Genomic DNA, 18,098 nt, shown 5'->3' on the forward strand with positions numbered 1-18,098 from the left:
CTGTGGCTTGCGGGCTCACTAGTTGTGGCTCGTGGGCTCTAAGAGTTCACATGCCACAACTAAGGAGCTGGCGAGCTACAACTAAGGAGCACTCAAGCAGCAACTAAGGAGCCCACATGCCACAACTATGAAGCCGGCGAGCTGCCAGTAAGGAGCCTGCGAGCTGCAACTAAGACCCGACACAACCAAATAAATAAATAAATAATTTTTAAAAACTCTGTTGGGGAAAGATAGAAGGTTTGGCAGAGAGCTTTATTGTAGCCTATAGAATAGCCTTTTGGGGGGGGGGTCATGGGTCCTCACTTCTCAATGGGTCTCATTCTATTACCTGCCTTAGAACTGAGTGCCAATCTGGCACACACTGTGCCAGAATCTTTTCAGTTCTCCTCTTAGATTAGGTGAGTGGAGAGGTGTCATTAATTGGGAAAGGGAGTTCTGTCTGGGTATTTTAGAGAGACTAGAAAGAGGAGGGGATGGGTCCCTTAATTGCATTTTTGACAGACTGTCTTGGGACCTACAGGTTGAAAGTTCAGGGTAAATAAGGCAGTGTGTAAAAGAGCCATTTGGAAGCCACTATCCATTTTGTAATTTTAATAGGGCATCCTTCAGTAGATCATTGTTTATCTGTAGATGATAAGACAAATGAAAGTTGCAAGTGTTGCTTTCTTGTAAGGTCTGTGCCTGAACTGAATGAGCACTAAAGTGTGTATCCTGATCAGAGTCCATGATATCTGGGGGCCCAGAGGAAACCAAGTTCTAATGAGGGCTGTAGTGGTGAGGTTAGCACCCTGGAAAGGATAAGCCAAGAGTAGACCTGTTTATGTATCAGTCATTGTGAGGACAAAATGGTTTGTGTCAGCACATTGGCACAATGGCCCAATAAAATCAATTTGATGGTGAGAGAATGGTCATTCACCCTTTGGTATAGACCTTCATGGGCTGTGCCACCAATAATCACGTTGGGAGGGTAGGGTTTGGGTTAGGGCCAGTGACATGGAGATGCCATGAATTTTGGCCCCAAATATAAGCATCTGGGGCCCAAGATGAGGGTAATACTTGAGCTTATTTGAGATATGGGAGTAAATGGGACAGATACGACATTTAAATGAGCCACCTCTGGGAGTCAGGGTAGGAGCTGAGATGCGAAATTTTCATTGTAATACATGAGGTCTGAGAGGTAATATATTGCCAATGTGGAAGGCCCTGTCATAGGGGATAAGCCTGAATGTGAAATCTATTTCGAGCCCATCAACTGAATCAGTCTAGGAGTCTGTAAAAATATGAAAAAAATGACATAATTTTTTGATGGTGTCCTCCAGTGTCAAAGTGACTACAATTAGCTCTGTGAATTTTCTCATCCTTTATTCGGGATGTCCCAGTCGTGGGATGGAAAGTGGTATCTCTCCATTGGGCTCATCACGAATGATGTGGTGCTGCTGACTGAAATAAATGGACTCCCTTTCCACTGGGACTTGGTTTATCCCAAGAGGCCCCACGGATGGCCAATGTGGCCAGGAGGGGCCAATCCCTCCTGGATTTGTGGACTTGGGCAAAGGACAGAGGGTGGGAAAAGCCTCATTCGCCTGTAGTTTGGATATGCCTGAGGGTTCAAGCCGTATCCTGTAGATACCATTTCCTTTTAATAAGGAGGCTTCACTGCCTGTTCCAAGTCTGTGGGGTGTTGTTTCCATAACCTATGGTAAAATAGGCAGTTGCACTTAAGGGTCATGGGCTCAGGGCCTATGATGGCTTTTTTCTCAAGTAGGGCCCAATCAGCACTAAGATTTGTCTTTTAAGAGAAATCTACCTCAGCCGCTGAGGGTAGTTTGTACCCGAAACACATGGGGAGTTGTTGGCTATCATGTGTGGTCCAAAGACTCCAAGGGGCACAAGACAGTTGCTAGGACTTCCACCATCCCACCAAGGGGTCACCAGGCAGATGTGGCATCGCTTGTTGGATGGTCTTTTTACATGGGCCTGCTGTTGGGGTGGCCCCCATTCAAATTGAAATGATTTTTTCCGTGACTTTTGTCAATAGATTTGAAAAAGACTATTGTAAATGAATTGTTGCAACCAAATGTTGCAGGCCATGGCCTGACAGTGCACTGCCAGAATGGAGCTCACTGATTTTGGGTGACTCAGACTCATGTAGGAGACACAATAAAGAATCAATCAAATTACTCTACCTCTCTTGGGCCCATGAAGGTTGTAATACAGTTTTTCTGTTTTGTTTTGTTTTTGCCACGCCGCATGGCTTGCGGGATCTCTGTTCCTCGACCAGGGATTGAACCCCAGCCACAGCAGTGAAAGGACAGAATTCTAACCACTAGCCCACCAAGGAACTCCTTGTAATACAGTTTTAAATTAAAATATTTTATCAACAGTTCTGCTGTGTAGATCTCCAAATGCGCAGCTTTTTGAGCCTTCATCTTGTGCATTCTTCAGAGGATCTGGAGTTCACCACTGGAGTTTGAACTAAACTTTCCAATGATATTATCTAGGTTTGCTGTTCTAACAGAGACAAAACGAACAGCAGTTTAAACAACATACAATAGTTTTCGCTCACGGATTCAGGTTAAGGTAACACTAGCCCCAGTACGAAACCACCTTACTGCCCAGGAACTCGGCAATATGAACTTTGTCCCCAAGGGATTTGTGTGAACTGTAGTCCAACAGCTCCGAAGTGGCTGAAGTACTTCCGGCGGAAGAGGGTGGGAACTCGGGCTGTGTTCTCCTCTGGCTTTCTGGGAAGTGTAGTTTACAAGTTCCGTAGAGACTCAGACGCTTCCGCACAGGCGCCGCTGGGACAGGGGAATTGTGGGAAGTGTGTCCCCAGCGCAGCCTGGGGGCGGGGTTTCAGGCCCTGCAGCTCTGGGCGGTCAGGTAGTCTCCCTCTCTTCCCTCGCGCTGGTGAGTTGCTTCCTCGTTTTGCGACCCGTGGGAATTTCCCTGGGAACCTGTCCAACCCAGCCATCAATTTGGGGGAAAGAGCTGCTTCAGAGAGCAATGGTTTGAGGGCTGGGGCGTGGGCGGTTGTTCCTTTGGGCGGAGTCCTCTGCGTTTGGTGCGGGGGATGGGATCGTTCCTGGCCTGGTTGGAGGGGCACTAGGGCTCTCGCCTTGAGGACCCATCCCCTAGGCCGTGCACCTAATACCCTGCTCTGTCATTTCCCGCAGTAGAACATTGGATGAATTACTTAAATTTCTGTCTCTGATGGTTTCTTGTAAAATTGGGATGACATTACTACTCTTAAAAAACAAAATTCAGGGAATATTCCGAAGGTCCAGTGGTTAGGACTCCGAGCTTTCACTGCCGAGGGCCGGGTTCAATCCCTGGTGGGCGAGGTAAGATCCCACAAGCCACATGGCGGGGCCAATAACAAAACAAAAAAGGCAAAATCAAACAAAATTCAGCTGTGTAAATTTGAAGATTTAATTGGCTTTATGCAACAGTTGGTGAATTGAGCAGCATCCCATCTAGTAAATATAAGGGTTGTACAAAATGGAAAGTTTTTTTTGTTTTGTTTTAGGCAGAAAAGTAGGGCAAAGGAATTATTAGTAAAAGAAAAGAAAGGATTATTTTTAGGTCAAGATCTCTTTTTGTGGGGAATGGAATGGCAAGGGCTTTATCGTGAAGATTGCCTCTTCTCTGGGGGATGGAAATGGGCTTTGTGATAGATTACCTCGTTAGTGCTGGCCAGAAAATACCAGCCTGGTTGATTAACATTATATTTCTATGTAAGGTGGAAACTGCAGTTAAGTCTTGGTTTGCTGTCATGGGGCGGGGTGTAGCAAATGACTCCATTTTGGGCCTTTTTTTTTTTTTTTTTTTAGCCGCCTCCGGGCATGCGGGATCTTAGTTCCCCCCAGCAGACATCAAACCCTTGCCCCCTGCACTGGAAGCACGGAGTCTTAACCACTGGACCACCAGGGAAGTACCGGGCCTGTTCATTCTTTTTTAACACTACCTTCCTAATACGGTGGTTTGAGAATTAAATGGAATGGTATGAATAAAAGTCTTGATGGAGAAAATGTTCACATATCGAGGTATGGGGCAGTCATTTTAGCTTATACATGGTTCGGCCTGAACTTTGTGTGAGCCAAAGCAGCCTGACTCATGGCCTGTCAAACACACACAGCACATCTGCTTTAACCATTGAGGTAAAGACTATCCATCTCAAAGATAAGGATAAATAACTCCCTTCCTGTGGCATCTTCCTGCATCTCTCCTCTACCTGAGTATCTTTCCCAGAACAACATAAAACCGTGTTCATTGCAGCTTCCTATATAATGGCAAATCTAGTACTTATCAGGGATTGTGCCAAAATGCTTATTTAATTCATCCAGGAACACAGCAGTGGTTTGATAAATCGGGTTTATTCATTGCGGTGAGAGATTACACCCACCTTGGGGAACCATGAGGTGCCACGACGGTAAGAGGGTGTCAGGAAAAAAATCTATTACAGGATTTGGGCTTCATTTAAGTGTTTTGGGAGAGGGCCTAAGGACGCAGGGTTCACTCCGGATTGGATGCTGCCAGAAAGCAGAAGCAATTTTAAGATTTAGTATCTCAATAAATGTTATATTTGGGGAGAGCAGACTAGAACAAAGATAAAGCTCTAAGTGGTAAAGAAATAGCATCACTCTTTTAGCCAAGAGGAGGATGTTTGTCATTGTGTGGGTGGCACAGTGACCTTGTTTTTGTCTGTCTAAAAGTTACGAAGGGGTCTTCTTTTGTCTCACTTTACCGTGGTCTCAGAGAAACCTCATTTGAGGATGGTAGTCTGTGATTTATGTCCCAAAGGAGAATACTATTGGCCTGTGAGTGCCATGTCAGCTTTCAGATGTCAGGAGTATTTTGTTTTTAATTCTCATTACATTCAACACACCATTATACAGCCATCTTTTGGAAGGAGTTAGATTTTCAGTGGCTGACATTAGAAAATGACTAGCTTATACCGAGTTTAGAAAAATAGATACAGAACACAAGATTTCATTTAAAAAAACAAAGATGTATGTTGATAGGCATATGTGTTGACATGTTTACAGAGAGAAAAAAAATCTGGTTATCTTCAAGGGGAAGGAATCTAGGTGCATCCCCCCTCCCCCATTTTGCTTTATACAATTTTTAATTGGCTTCCAATAACATATGTGTTTTTATTTTTATTTTTTTAAAATTTATTTTATTTATCTTTGGCTGTGTTGGGTCTTTGTTGCTGTGCGCGGGCTTTCTCTAGTTGCAACGAGCGGGGGCTACTCTTCATTTTGGTGCACAAGCTCCTCATTGCGGTGGCTTCTCTTGTCGTGGAGCACAGGCTCTAGGCGCACCGGCTTCAGTAGTTGTGGCGCACGGGCTTAGTTGCTCCGTAGCATGTGGGATCTTCCGGGACCAGGGCTCGGACCTGTGTCCCCTGCACTGGCAGGCGGATTCTTAACCAGTGCGCCACCACGGAAGTCCCAACATATGTGTTTTTAAATTGCTCACTATAATAAAGATATTTTAACCAGAAAATATAAAGGAAAAAACTCAGTACAAAACATCCTCCATCAATAGAATCCTCCCCAGTGCTCTAGCATTTTGGCTTTGGGAGTCAGAATGACTCCAATGCCAAGCTCTTCAGCCTTCATTATGCTTGCTTTGAGATAGCAGACAGTTTCTTAACGTCTCTGAAATTTGGTGTTTTCACCTCCAAAGTAGGGATCATAACTTCAATGAAAAGTTTAAATGAGGGAAGAGCACTTTTCCATGAGGACAAGCTTCCACTTTGGCCCTCTCAAGTTATTTTTCCTGAAAAACCAGTGGTACCACAGGGTCTGGTACCTTCTTCGATCCTCCTGGTCCCTCCCAAATCATTCTACCTCGCCTATTCTTTGACCTCTCAGTTTTAGCCTCATATTGTCAGATTATATTCAAATCAAACTACTTTCAATCACCTAGTGTTCCCTAAACAGTCATCCCCCCTTAACTTCTTTCTTTTTTATTTAAAAAAAAATTTTGGCTGCGCCCTGCGGCATGCGGGATCTTAGTTCCCAACCAGGGATCAAACCCTTGTCAAGGCCCTGGAGTGGGAACGTCCAGTCCTAGCCACTGGACGGCCAAGGAAGTCCCGCACCCTGTTAATTTCTTGAAGATTGCATCTCCTCATTTGTTCCCTTTCCAACAATACTCCTGCCATAATTGCAGGCATTTCGACTTCAGAAAGTCGTGTTTATGGAACATTTTCGCTGGAGGACTCGGAAACGTAATGCAGACTCTCAGTGTAGGAATCCGCCTTACCACCCCGGAAGTTGGGACTTCGCGGGAATCTTTTCTCTCTGGCATTTTGGGAACCGTAGTCTTCCTGGAAAGTGAGCCTCTGGACTGTTTTCCTCGGCATTCTGGGAGATGTAGTCCAGGCACTGTGTAGTCGCTCGCACTTCCGCTCAGGAAGGCGGATCTGACGAATTCTGGGAAGTGTAGTCCAGAAGCCCGGTGGACTCGTAGGCACTTCCGTTCCCGGAGTGGGCGGGTTGCCGGTGTGTTTTCTGTGGGCCGGTGCGTGTGTTCCGCGTCTTGCTGGCCCTTGCGAGCTTCCTGTGTCTCCGCTTGGGACGCGCAACCACCTGGCAATCGATTTAGGGGAAAAGAATCCTCGGCGGAGAATGCAGGTGCGGAGGGGCGAGGGCGGCCGTGTACGTGCCCCTCGGCGGAGCCTCTGTGCATTTGGGGCGTTCTCGAAACCCCAAGAGGGGACTGGCTACGCTCGCGTATCCCCTGGATTGGGAATTTCCGCGGCTGTCACCTCGCCCAGTCCGCCTCCCTACACCTTCCACGCGCGCTTCCACTTCCTCGCGTGGGGAGTTAATCTCCCTGTGCCTCCCGTTGCTTTTCTTTAAAATGTTAGGACCTTCCTAGAAGAATTGTTTTGGGAATTGAAAAAGGTGGTACAAATAGAAATCTTAAGTTCCTGGCACGTAGTGAATGATGATCTCTCCTTGGTGTTAATTTCTCGAGGAGCGGTCAGGTCCCCGGGTTAGGGTCAGAAATCCAGCTTCAATGACACTTGCCTTTCTCTCTATCTCTGCGTGACGCTGGATAATCCCGGACCCCTTCTGACTCTTTTGGAGGGGAAGGTTCCGGATTGCTCGGGATTGCTTCTAGATTGCTCGGAGGGAGGGGAAGCTTTAACTTTTATGGGGACGGGGACTCAATCGTGGCACTTCATAGCATTCTTTCTTTCTCCAGCGTGACTTCTCAAAAAGGACCACACGGAGGTAGAGGGAGTGGCCCTGAGCTACATGATAGCAAAGCTCCACGTGAGTGGGACTTGACAGTTTTGTTTTACAATGATCTTCACATCAGTCAGAGAATGTGTAGGATGTGTAATTGGACATGAGTATTGATAGTAATTAATCCTTAACTGTTAACTTAAGTGATGAAGGCTTTACACAAATAAATACATTATGTCACACCATGGCTCCGTGAAGAAATATTGCTCTTTTCCTGTTTTGAAAAATGAGATTGAGACCCAGGGAGCTGAAAGTTATTTGCCCATAGTCACCCACCAAGTAAGAGGCTGAGGTGGGGTTGGAATTCAGGCAGTCTGAGTCCAGAGCTTGAGTTCATAATCTTTTGGATGTAATTCTCCTTAAGCTTTAGGAACTAGGTGGAATCAAGCAGTTTAGTCAGAACTTGATTGTGAGGGACCTTAACATCAAATAAAATGGGCTTGGACTTTTCTATGAGTTTTTCAAAATATCAACTATTTTGTTTCACTTGTTACAAATAATATTTCTTATTCTCATAGAACTGTATCATTGTGGAACATTCAGAAATTAAAGAAATTTGAGAGAAAAAAATTGTTTAATTACTTATTAATCCAGGGTGTAAAGATAGCAACAGTTAAGCTTCTAATGCATTTCTGTTTAGTGATTCTTTTTGTGTATTTGTTTATAAACATTTTACAGATTTTATTTTATCCTACCTTTCTCAGTGATTTTTCCCTTATGTGTTTTAAGTATGGAGATTTCCAAAACTGACAAGAAAGAATAAACTAATGAACTTCCATGTAATTTAATGATCAGTCTTACTATTTTCATTATTATTGTTATTCCTGTGACTGTTTCCTGATTTTTAAGAAAGTTTTATTTTTATATAATTTTAAACCTATAGCAAAGTTGCAAAAGTAGTATAAGGAACTCTCCTATACTTGTTACCTAAATTCACCAATTGTTTACATTTTGCCTATCTACTCTGTTCCTCCATCAGGAATGTACCTATATTCAGTGACAGCTCATCTTAGCTTTCTGCATGAAGGAAGCCCACATACCATGAGTAATCAGGAGGTGTCTTGGTAAGAGGGATTTAGGAAAGGCTGACTATAGGATTTTAGCATCACATACTTGGTAATATTAGACTATTATACTAAATATATTTTTTAATTAATTAATTTATTTATTTTTGGCTGCGTTGGGTCTTTGTTGCTGCAAGTGGGCTTTCTTTAGTTGCATCAAGCGGGGGCTACTCTTTGTTGCAGTGCGCGGGCTTCTCACTGCGGTGGCTTCTCTTGTTGCAGAGCATGGGCTCTAGGCACGCGGCTTCAGTAGTTGCAGCACGCGGGTTCAGTAGTTGTAGCTCTCAGGCTCTAGAGTGCAGGCTCAGTAGTTGTAGCACACGGGCTAAGTTGCTCCGTGGCATATGGGATCTTCCCGGACCAGGGCTCAAACCCGTGTCCCCTGCGTTGGCAGGTGGATTCTTAAACCACTGCGCCACCAGGGAAGCCCCTATACTAGATATCATACTAGAGAATAGTGTTTATATATCAGATCTCTATTAAGTTATTTCTAATCATAGTTAATAGGTAACAGTAGATAATGCCAGATAGCATATTAGGTAACATACTGTTATATAATCCACGTCCTGTATTTTGTTCTGTTTTTCATTGGAAGTCTTCATAACTGGTTTCCCCCTCAGTTTAAAGTCCAATTTTATACCCAGCTCACAGATACAGAGAACAGATTGGTGGTTGCCAGAGACAGGGTGTGGCGGGGGTGGGTGAAATGGATGAAAGTGGTTAAAAGGTTCAAATTTGCAAGTATAGAGTAAATAAATCATGGAAATATAATGTACATCATTATGACTCTAGTTAATAATACTGTATTGCTCATTTGAAAGTTTCTAGAAGAGTAGATCCTAAAATTTCTCATCACACACAATACATAAATTTGTAATTATGTATGGTGATGTATGTTGACTAGATTTATTGTGGTAATTATTTCACAACATATACAAAACTAGAATGATTATGTCGTACACCTGAAATTAATATTATAACCCAATTATACCTCAATTTAAAAAGCAATAATAAAGCTCATGCACTTGATCATTAAAAAAAAATTCCAATTTTATGCCTTGCCTTAAGGTGTATATTTGTTTATAAACATTTTACAAAATTTTTTTCATACTTTTCATAATGTTCTTCTTTGACATGGAATGATTCCACAGCCTTTGTCTTTTTTGTTCTTGATGCTTTTAGGGAGTATAGAGGCAAGTTATTTTGGAGGACCATTTGAGGTTCATCTGATATATTCCATGTTTAGCTTCAGATTACGCATTGTTGGCAGGGATTCCACAGAAGTGGTGAAGTGTCCTCGTCACTGCAACATAGCAGGAGCCAAAGGATATCAGTTTGTCCCTATATTGGTAAACTCAACTTTGTTTACTAGGCTAAGGTAATGTCTGTCAGATTTCTCCATTGTAAAGTTACTCTTGTTTTTTGGAATTAATAAAGTTTTATTATGGGTAGATACATTTATTAGTGGGCATTCTACTATAAAGAGAAGCTTCTTCTCTCCCACTTATTTATTTATTCATTTAAATATAAATATTAGTATGGACTCAGGATACATAAATTAGTATTCTAATGACATGTAGATTAATAAACATTTATTTTTACCAGCTTGAGGTATATTGTACATATCATAGAATTCACCCACTTGAGATGTACAAATCAATGATTTTTTAGTAACTTTGCTGAGTGGTGCAACCATTGCCATAATAATTTGGAACATTTTCATTTCCCCAGTTGGATTCCTTAGTTAACACCCATTCTCTCCCCAGATACCCAGGCTACCACTAACCTACTTTCTGTCTCCATAGATTTGCCTATTCTGGACATTTCATATAAATGGAATCATACAATATGTAGACTTTTGTGTCAGTCTTCTTTTGCTTTCCCACACATTTGCAAGGGTTCATCCATGTTGTAGCATAATCAGGACTTCATTCCTTTTCATTGGTGCATAATATTCCATTGTATGGATATGCCACAATTTGTCTGTTCTTTCATGCATAGGCCAATATTTTGGGTGTTTCCAAATTTAGGTTATTATGAATAATGCTGCTGTGAACATTCATATGCTCATTCACAAGAAGCATCTGCATGGGTGAGCGGCGACCCAGGTCACTCTTTCATGTCTTTTTTCTGCCTTCCCAGACACTCTGCCAGGTGCAATTCTGACCTCCCAGGATCTGTGTAACTCAGGACTGTGCCCATCCCCAGACACAGGAGGAAACATGACCATGTTCAAGGTGAGTAGGGCCCGCCTTTCTCACTTTTAAAGTTCCATCTCATTACTCAGACTGTTGCACGTTTGTCTTGGGATGACTCAAGCAGAACAAGAGACATGGGAGGGCCTGTTCTCCTCCCAGCTCTTAAGTTGTCCCTTTTGAGTGTTCATTGCATTTGTTTTTATTGTTCATTTTGTGTTATTATTATTTATTTTATAGAGTAGAAAAATGACTAGAAATGAACAACTCTCTCACTTCACTACTTCCCCCCTGACAAACAAACTGTTTTTATTTTCTCTTACTCTTTTTCTCATGTGCATTCATAACTCTTTTGTATTTATGATGTACATTTAATTTTAAATTGTAACTTCTTTCCTTTAATACTAGATAACGTTCATTTTTTTAATGGATACAACATATTTGTCATTGAATTGATGTGCGTTTTTATTTTATTTTTTTTGGTACCCTTTTATTTATAACTGCTTCCCACTTGTAGCCATTTAGATGGTTTAGGAATTTGACTGTTCTAAGCAACCCTGCAGTGACAGCTTTCCTACATTAAAACTTCCCCCCCCCAAAATCAGTTCTGAAAACAGTCTCAGTTTTTTCTCCTTACTGTACCGTGAGCTCAGTATAGAAAGAGTACATTTGATATGTGTCATGTTGGCTGTTTTCTAGGTAGAATATCCAAATACAAGCATGGCGCAGCCCTAACTTGCTTTGCACAAACATATTTGGAGGTTTTCACACAGGAAGAGCTGGATTCTGACTTCCCCAGGCCTGAGTCATGGCTTGTGTATATTTTATTTACTGGTCCTTTTTTGTTCTTTTATATATTAACCAGTTTGACTAAAGTAGTATGTAACCTTAGCTTAAAATGTCCAGTGATACTAGATTTGCCAGTGACTTGACTTCTGTTTCTGCATTTACTCTTTAGAGCAGCTGCGTGAGGAGATTTTGTCTCATTTTCTTCTTAAACACTTGAAATATGAGACACCTGCTCACATTGACACAGGAAACCAAGGGTCTGGAATGCTAAGCAGTCTGCTTAAGTGAAAGATAAACAAGAAGAAAGAAAGAGTTCATTTGAGACCTGTGTCTTGTAGTGTTGTTGTCTGGAGGGCCTTTTGAGTGATGATTTCCACAGTCAGTAGGTGGCGCTGCTCCTCCCCGACCCCTTTCTTGGGTTGCATCTCTTCTCTTTCTGCATCTCTCCTCTACCTGAGTACCGCCGCAGGTACTCTGAGATGCTCAGCGCTCCAGGCACACAAAGACAGCAGTTAGCACAGTCGTTGTATAAAATCTTTAAATTCCTCTGTGGCAAAAGATACCTTACATGGTATTACCAGAAAAAATAGCAACCTGGGGCAAAAGTATTTACCAAACGGATTCCAAAAAAAGACAAAATCCAGAATAAAGAATCTTATACATAGGACAAAGGAAAAAATATAGCGGAATATGAATGAGGACATGAACAGGTATGTTAAAGAGGACAGATACAGATGGTTAATAAACATCTGGAAAGGTATTAGTATTAATTTATAATCAGATAAGTGGGAATACTAAAGCAAATTGTTCTTCCAAATCAGATTACAAAAACCGTGGGAAAATTTATAACCTGCTCTTGGCCAATATATGGAGATTCAGGGTACTTGTACTCTCTTCAAAGATTAGGGAAGTAGGAAAAAAAATTGGGAAGAAAATCTGCCATTATATAATTTTATAGTTTTAATATATAATTAAAAATATAATTTTAAATATGCCTATTTTGACATTTTAATTTTCCTTTGCAATTATTTATTTATTTATTTTTGGCCACATTGGGTCTTCGTTGCTGCGTGCAAGCTTTCTCTAGTTGTGGTGAGTGGGGGCTACTCTTCATTGCGGTGCGCGGGCTTCTCATTGCAGTGGCTTCTCTTGCTGCGGAGCACAGGCTCTAGGCACACGGGCTTCAGTAGTTGTGGCTCACGGGCTCTAGAGCGCAGGCTCAGTAGTTGTGGCGCACGGGCTTAGTTGCTTCGTGGCATGTGGGATCTTCCCGGACCAGGGATCGAACTTGTGTCCCCTGCATTGGCAGGTAGACTCTTAACCACTGCACCACCAGGGAATTCCTGCAAGTATTTTTAAATAATGAGGGAAATAAGGTCTATAAAAATGATGTTCTTTGCAGGATGGATTATAAAGAGAAAAATATGTAAAATTAAATATGCTTTATTTAGAACAGGCAAATGTAGATAATCAGTTCTCTGGAATAATACACAGCCACGAAATGGGATGAAATAGGTGTTATAATATGAAGGAATAATAAAAGTAATAGCAAATGTTTATCAGGCACTTATTCTGTGCCACATACTCTTCCAAATGCCATAGATATTCCCTTGTTTAATCCTTGAAAGAACTCTGTCATGTAAGGACCATTATACAGAGAGGAAACTCAGGCACATAGGCAAGCTTGTCCAAAGTCACGCAGCTAGTAAGGGTAAGGGCCACGCAGACCTTTGGGAATCATGCCAAGGCATGTTGGATCCAGAGCGTGACACTGAATGCTGCAATTAAGAGATGTAGTGTGTGCAAGATGGGAACCCATGTCTCTAGGAAGATCCTGGAACCAAGACTCTTCAGTCTGTGGAACTCAGAGAATAGAAATATTGCTGCCAGAGCCCTTTACCAAGCAAGAAGTCCTTCAATGGGAAAATCTGGCTTCTAGCAGCATGAGTAGCTTATATGCACTCTAATTCAAGTCTAGCCAGTCAGCTTCCAAGTTTGAAATTCCCCTGACCCCTTAAATTTTGCCCCAGACCCTGGAGCGAGGAAACAGACTTGAGAGCCTTGCTTCCTGTCTCCTTGTTGGTTGACCTCGCCATAAAGCTTTTTCTCAAAAAAAAAAAAAAAAATTGTACCTTGAGGTTACATAGGGTGAACTACATCGATGTCCCACACAGGTTACCAAAAGCTTGTTAGCTTGGCAGACAATAAAGAAAAGTGGTAGCTTTTCTATCACAACAGGGTTCGTGTGTGTGAGAGGAAGAAGGCCATTGCTGTCAAATATGTTTGGACTAAATTGCAAAATTCTTCTCGGGACAGTTGGCAATATTCAACAAAAAGTAAAATGCATGTAGTCCAGGACATATATTTAGGGTTTTGGGAGGCTTACTGGTAAGTAGACCCAATGAGGGCGCAAAATAAATACAAGGACGGTTGTCACTGCCACACTTTCAGTGAGGCTAAGGAAAATCAGTGTGTGACATTGGCAGGATGAAAGGAGAAGGTCTGGGAAGTCTACAGATTTGACTGAAGTCCCTCAGAATCTGGGCTCACTTCCCTCCCATCCTCTCCACCTTTTCAGCACTGTCCTTTTTCTGTCTTTCTTTTTTGTTTTTAAAATATTTATTTATTTATTTGGTTGCATTGGGTCTTAGTTGTGGCAGGCAGGCTCCTTAGCTGTGGCTCACCGGCTCCTTAGTTGTGGCATGCGAACTCTTAGTTATGGCATGCATGTGGGATCTAGTTCCCGGGCCAGGGATTGAACCCGGGCCCCCTGCATTGGGAGCGTGGAGTCTTAACCACTGTGCTACCAGGGAAGCCCCAACTGTCCCTTTTCAAGTGGCCATTGGTTGTAAGATTGAGGCTACATGTGTTTGGTGTCGTAGGAGGCGGTGACCTTCAAGGATGTGGCTGTGACCTTCACGGAGGAAGAGCTGGGGCTGCTGGACTCCACCCAGAGGAAGCTGTACCAGGAAGTGATGCTGGAGAACTTCCGGAACCTGGTCTCAGTAGGTGAGGACAGGCACCCTCTCTAACCTAATGTCAGCTCCCCGGTTTGGCTTTGTGTCCTTAGGTGTTGAAGGCTTTGGGGGTCTTGAAACGGTCACCTGCATTTGGAGACCTCACTTTTGTACCAACAATTTTTTAACGAAATCAAATAAGGTAGAAAAATACTTGTTGGGAAGAATGGAATATGTTGCAGCAAAAACTCTTGCCAATTGCGTGAGTGATGTAAGAACCGATGGGAGGAGATTTAATGAAGACAGACATTGGCAATAAATCGGTTTCTGTAATATTTATTACGCATATGTGTCTGGGTCTTGAAATACTGGTATTTCTTCAAATAGGTCATGTTTTTTGTTTTTTTTTGAATACACTGGTTTTGATTCATTGATCAACATTTAATTCAGGAGTCTAAATTTCCAGTAAATTGTACCTTTAGTGTGTTCATTTTAAGTATGTGACTCTGCATGTTCACAGGGTGTCACCCCTTCAAACATGATATATTCCACTTAGAAAAGGAAAAAAGGCTTTGGGTGGTGAAGGCAGCAACCCAAAGAGAAGGGACATCAGCTAAGAACCAGGCAGATAAGAGTCCTTGGGGAGGCTCTTCTATGTGTTTTTACTTTTCTCCAATCCTTTGCTGTCATCTGGTCCAAACTGCCAGACCCCTTCTTTCACACGCCTTTGTACTGGTTGCCCTGCTCCTACTCTTCCCCTCCTATAGTCTGTTCTCCCCGTCACAGCCAAAAGTGATGCTTAGGAAAGATTGCCATTCCTCTATTCCAAACCTTTTATGGCTTATTTTTCTCAAAGTTAAAACCTCTTCAAGTGGCTTCTGGAGTCCTCCAGGGTCCACTCATGGGCCCCTGCTGCCTCTCCAATTCCTCTCCTCTGCCCTCCTCTCTCGCTCCATCCCTCCCACCCCTGCCGGCCTCCGCAGTGTTCTCAGACCTGCCCGGGACGCTGTATTGCCCGTGGCTGCCCTAATAAATCACCACAAACTTCATGGCTTAACACAACGCATGTTGATCATCTTACACTTCCAGAGGTCAGAGCTGTACCGTGGTTCTCACGGGGCTGAAATCAAGGTGTTGGCACCATTGCGTTTCTCCTTGGGGGCTCTAGGGGAGAACCTGCCTTTCCAGCTGCTAGTGGTCACCCAAATCTCTTAGCCTGTGGCCGCCTGCCTCCATCTTCACAGCCAGTGACATCGCTTCTCTCTGCCCCTTGCTGTGTATTTGCACGCCCCTCTCCCGCTCTTCTTCTGCATCCCAGTTCCTCTTTGAAGGGCCCTTTTGACTGCATTGAGACCCCACGCCCACCCCATAGTAGAGGATCATCTTCCCTTTTAAAGTCAGCTGATCAGCAACTTCAACCCCATCTGCAACCTTAATTCCCCTCTGCCACATAACCTAACATATCTTAGGTTCCAAAAATCAGGACGTGAGTTCCTTGGGGGACAGTTACTCTGCCCACTGCCGGGACTTCTGCCTCTTAGCCCTCACCTTGCTCTCTCTCTTCCTTTTACCTCAGATCCTCCTGTTCCTCCCTTACTGCCTTCAGGTCTCCGCTCCGTTCTAACAGCACGCGAAAGGCCTCCTCTGACCACCCTGTCTAAAATCCCATCCTCCCTGTACTCTGCTTGTTCTGCCTTTTATTGGGTCTCACAGACTTTGGTTTGCTTGCTTATCACTTCTCTCTCTGCACTGAAGTGTGATCCACAGGAGTGAGGAGTTTTGTCTGTCCTGTTTAGTGCTCTGTCCTCAGTACCCAGAGCATCCTGGTATGTGGCAGGTGTCTGTAAATATTTGTTGACTTAGTGAGCGTGTTGATGGATGGAACAGGAGACCCCCGTGTCTCCGAGGGTCATGGAGATAACTGTTAGTCATGTGCAAACCAGAGTGAATGAAGGAGGTTGCAGAACATTTTTGTCTTTTGATGAATGTCTATCCGATTACTTTTATTTTTTTCTTATTCGTTTTTTAATTTCATTTTTATTTATTTTATTTTTCCAATTACTTTCTGTTTCAATTACTTTCTTTTTTAATTGAAGTATAGTTGATTTACAGTGTTGTGCTAATTTCTTTTTTTACAAATTTATGTCTTTTATTTATTTATTTTTGGCTGAGTTGGGTCTTCGTTGCTGCACGTGGGCTTTCTCTAGTTGCGGCGAACGGGGGCTACTCTTTGTTGCAGTGCGCAGGTTTCTCATTGCCGTGGCTTCTCTTGTTGAGGAGCACAGGCTCTAGGCTCGTGAGCTTCAGTAGTTGTGGCATGTGGGCTCAGCATCTGTAGCTCACGGGCTCTAGAGCGCAGGCTCAGTAGTTGTGGCGCACGGGCTTAGTTGCTCCACGGCATGTGGGATCTTCCCGGACCAGGGCTCAAACCCATGTCCCCTGCAATGGCAGGCGGATTCTTAACCACTACACCACCAGGGAAGTCCCCCACATTCTGTTTTCAAAGAGATAGTCCAAAAGATTCAGAAGGAAGTAGTGATGGGCCCTCTTGCTTTCTTTTCACCCCAAGGGATTTTTGCCACCTTTGATTTTCTTTATTAACAGCATGCTTGGTGTACCCTGGTCTCTGGGACAGCTTTTCAGCTTTCCAGCAAAACTGAGTTCTCTGTCCCTTTGATATTTCAAATAACTTACTTGGAAAAGATGTTTTCCTTGTAGGACTTGGCTTAAGCTCTCATAAAAAAGTCAAACCGAGATTCATTTATTCATTCAACATGCATTTGTAGGGTACTCACTGTACTCCAGGCATGATTCTGGACAGTGATTATAAAGTAGGAATGTGTAAAAATGTGTTCCATGTACAAAGTGTGAAATGCTTCCCACTTTGATGCATTGCAGTGGGAAAGAGACATATTAAACAACAAATGATTTAGTGAGTCATGTGGGGAAAAGTGCTGTGTAGAACATAAACAGATTCAAGGAGGATGGACCTTGCCACAGGTAGACTGAGTGAGGGCAGGATTGGTTATTTTACATTAGGTGGTAAAGAGGCCTCGGTGGTGGGTTGACATTGAACAGAGGCCTAAAAGACATGAGAAGTCACCCAGGTGTCTGTCTGAGAAGACTTCCTGGCAGAATTTAACTCCCGTTTTAGGATTAGCTTTCAGAGTTTATACTGTGACCTCACCTTTTCCCTTTCTCAATATCTGTCTCTGAGTAAAAGATTACCTTCCACTTTTTTACTTTTTTTCTTAGAGGTCTGAATTAATATCAGGTTTAGGACAGTATGTTATCTGTTCAACTTGGTTTCCTTTTTGTCCTAATGGAGAAAACCTGCCAGTAGGAGCTGAAGTTCTGTCCTCTGCTTTCACTGTGTTTTAGTCGGTGTGTGATTATATATTTGCTGCCAAACCTGCAAGTCATTCTAAGCATTCCAATCACCTCAACGCTAAAGTAACTTTCCAATAAAGTGACCCAAGGCAGAGTTGTAGAGAGGCTGTTTATCATATGCCTACTGGATCAAAGAGGAGGCACCTTAAAGGGAGGGGAGTGAATTTCTCCTTTGAAACTTGTCAAAATTTCTTCACAAGTATTTTCTTCCTTCTTCTTCTCCTTCTTCTTCTTTTTTTTTGTATATGAGGATTCCCTGGCGCTCCAGGGGTTAGGACTCTGTGCTTTCACTGCTGAGGGCCTGGGTTCGATCCCTGGTTGGAGAACTGAGATCCCACAGCAAAAAAAAAAAAAAAGCCTGTTTTGTTTTGTTTTGTTTTCAGAGCAGTTTTAGGCTCACAGCAAAATTGAGAGGTAGGTGCAGAGATATCTCAT

At 43.0% G+C, this 18,098-nt stretch overlaps 1 protein-coding gene across 18 annotated transcripts in view; it reads left to right on the top strand.

Annotated features, from left to right (window-relative positions):
- LOC101273534 (zinc finger protein 227) overlaps nucleotides 1-18,098 on the top strand; it is a 99,942-nt gene that overhangs the window by 29,593 nt on the left and 52,251 nt on the right. For 3 of the 18 annotated variants that reach the window (XM_049703885.1, XM_049703886.1, XM_049703888.1), the window contains one exon: nucleotides 14,199-14,325. The exons of 9 other annotated variants lie outside the window; for them this stretch is intronic. In XM_049703885.1, coding sequence (XP_049559842.1) covers nucleotides 14,199-14,325 — 127 coding nt within the window. Of the gene's footprint in view, nucleotides 1-2,835; nucleotides 2,911-2,945; nucleotides 6,648-7,224; nucleotides 7,296-9,514; nucleotides 9,711-10,474; nucleotides 10,570-14,198; nucleotides 14,326-18,098 lie in introns of those variants that run through there. 6 more of the 18 variants (XM_033430789.2, XM_049703887.1, XM_033430791.2 and 3 more) reach the window with 6 other exon arrangements.

Source organism: Orcinus orca, chromosome 20, assembly GCF_937001465.1.
Source record: "Orcinus orca chromosome 20, mOrcOrc1.1, whole genome shotgun sequence".
NCBI classification, from domain to species: domain Eukaryota; kingdom Metazoa; phylum Chordata; class Mammalia; order Artiodactyla; family Delphinidae; genus Orcinus; species Orcinus orca.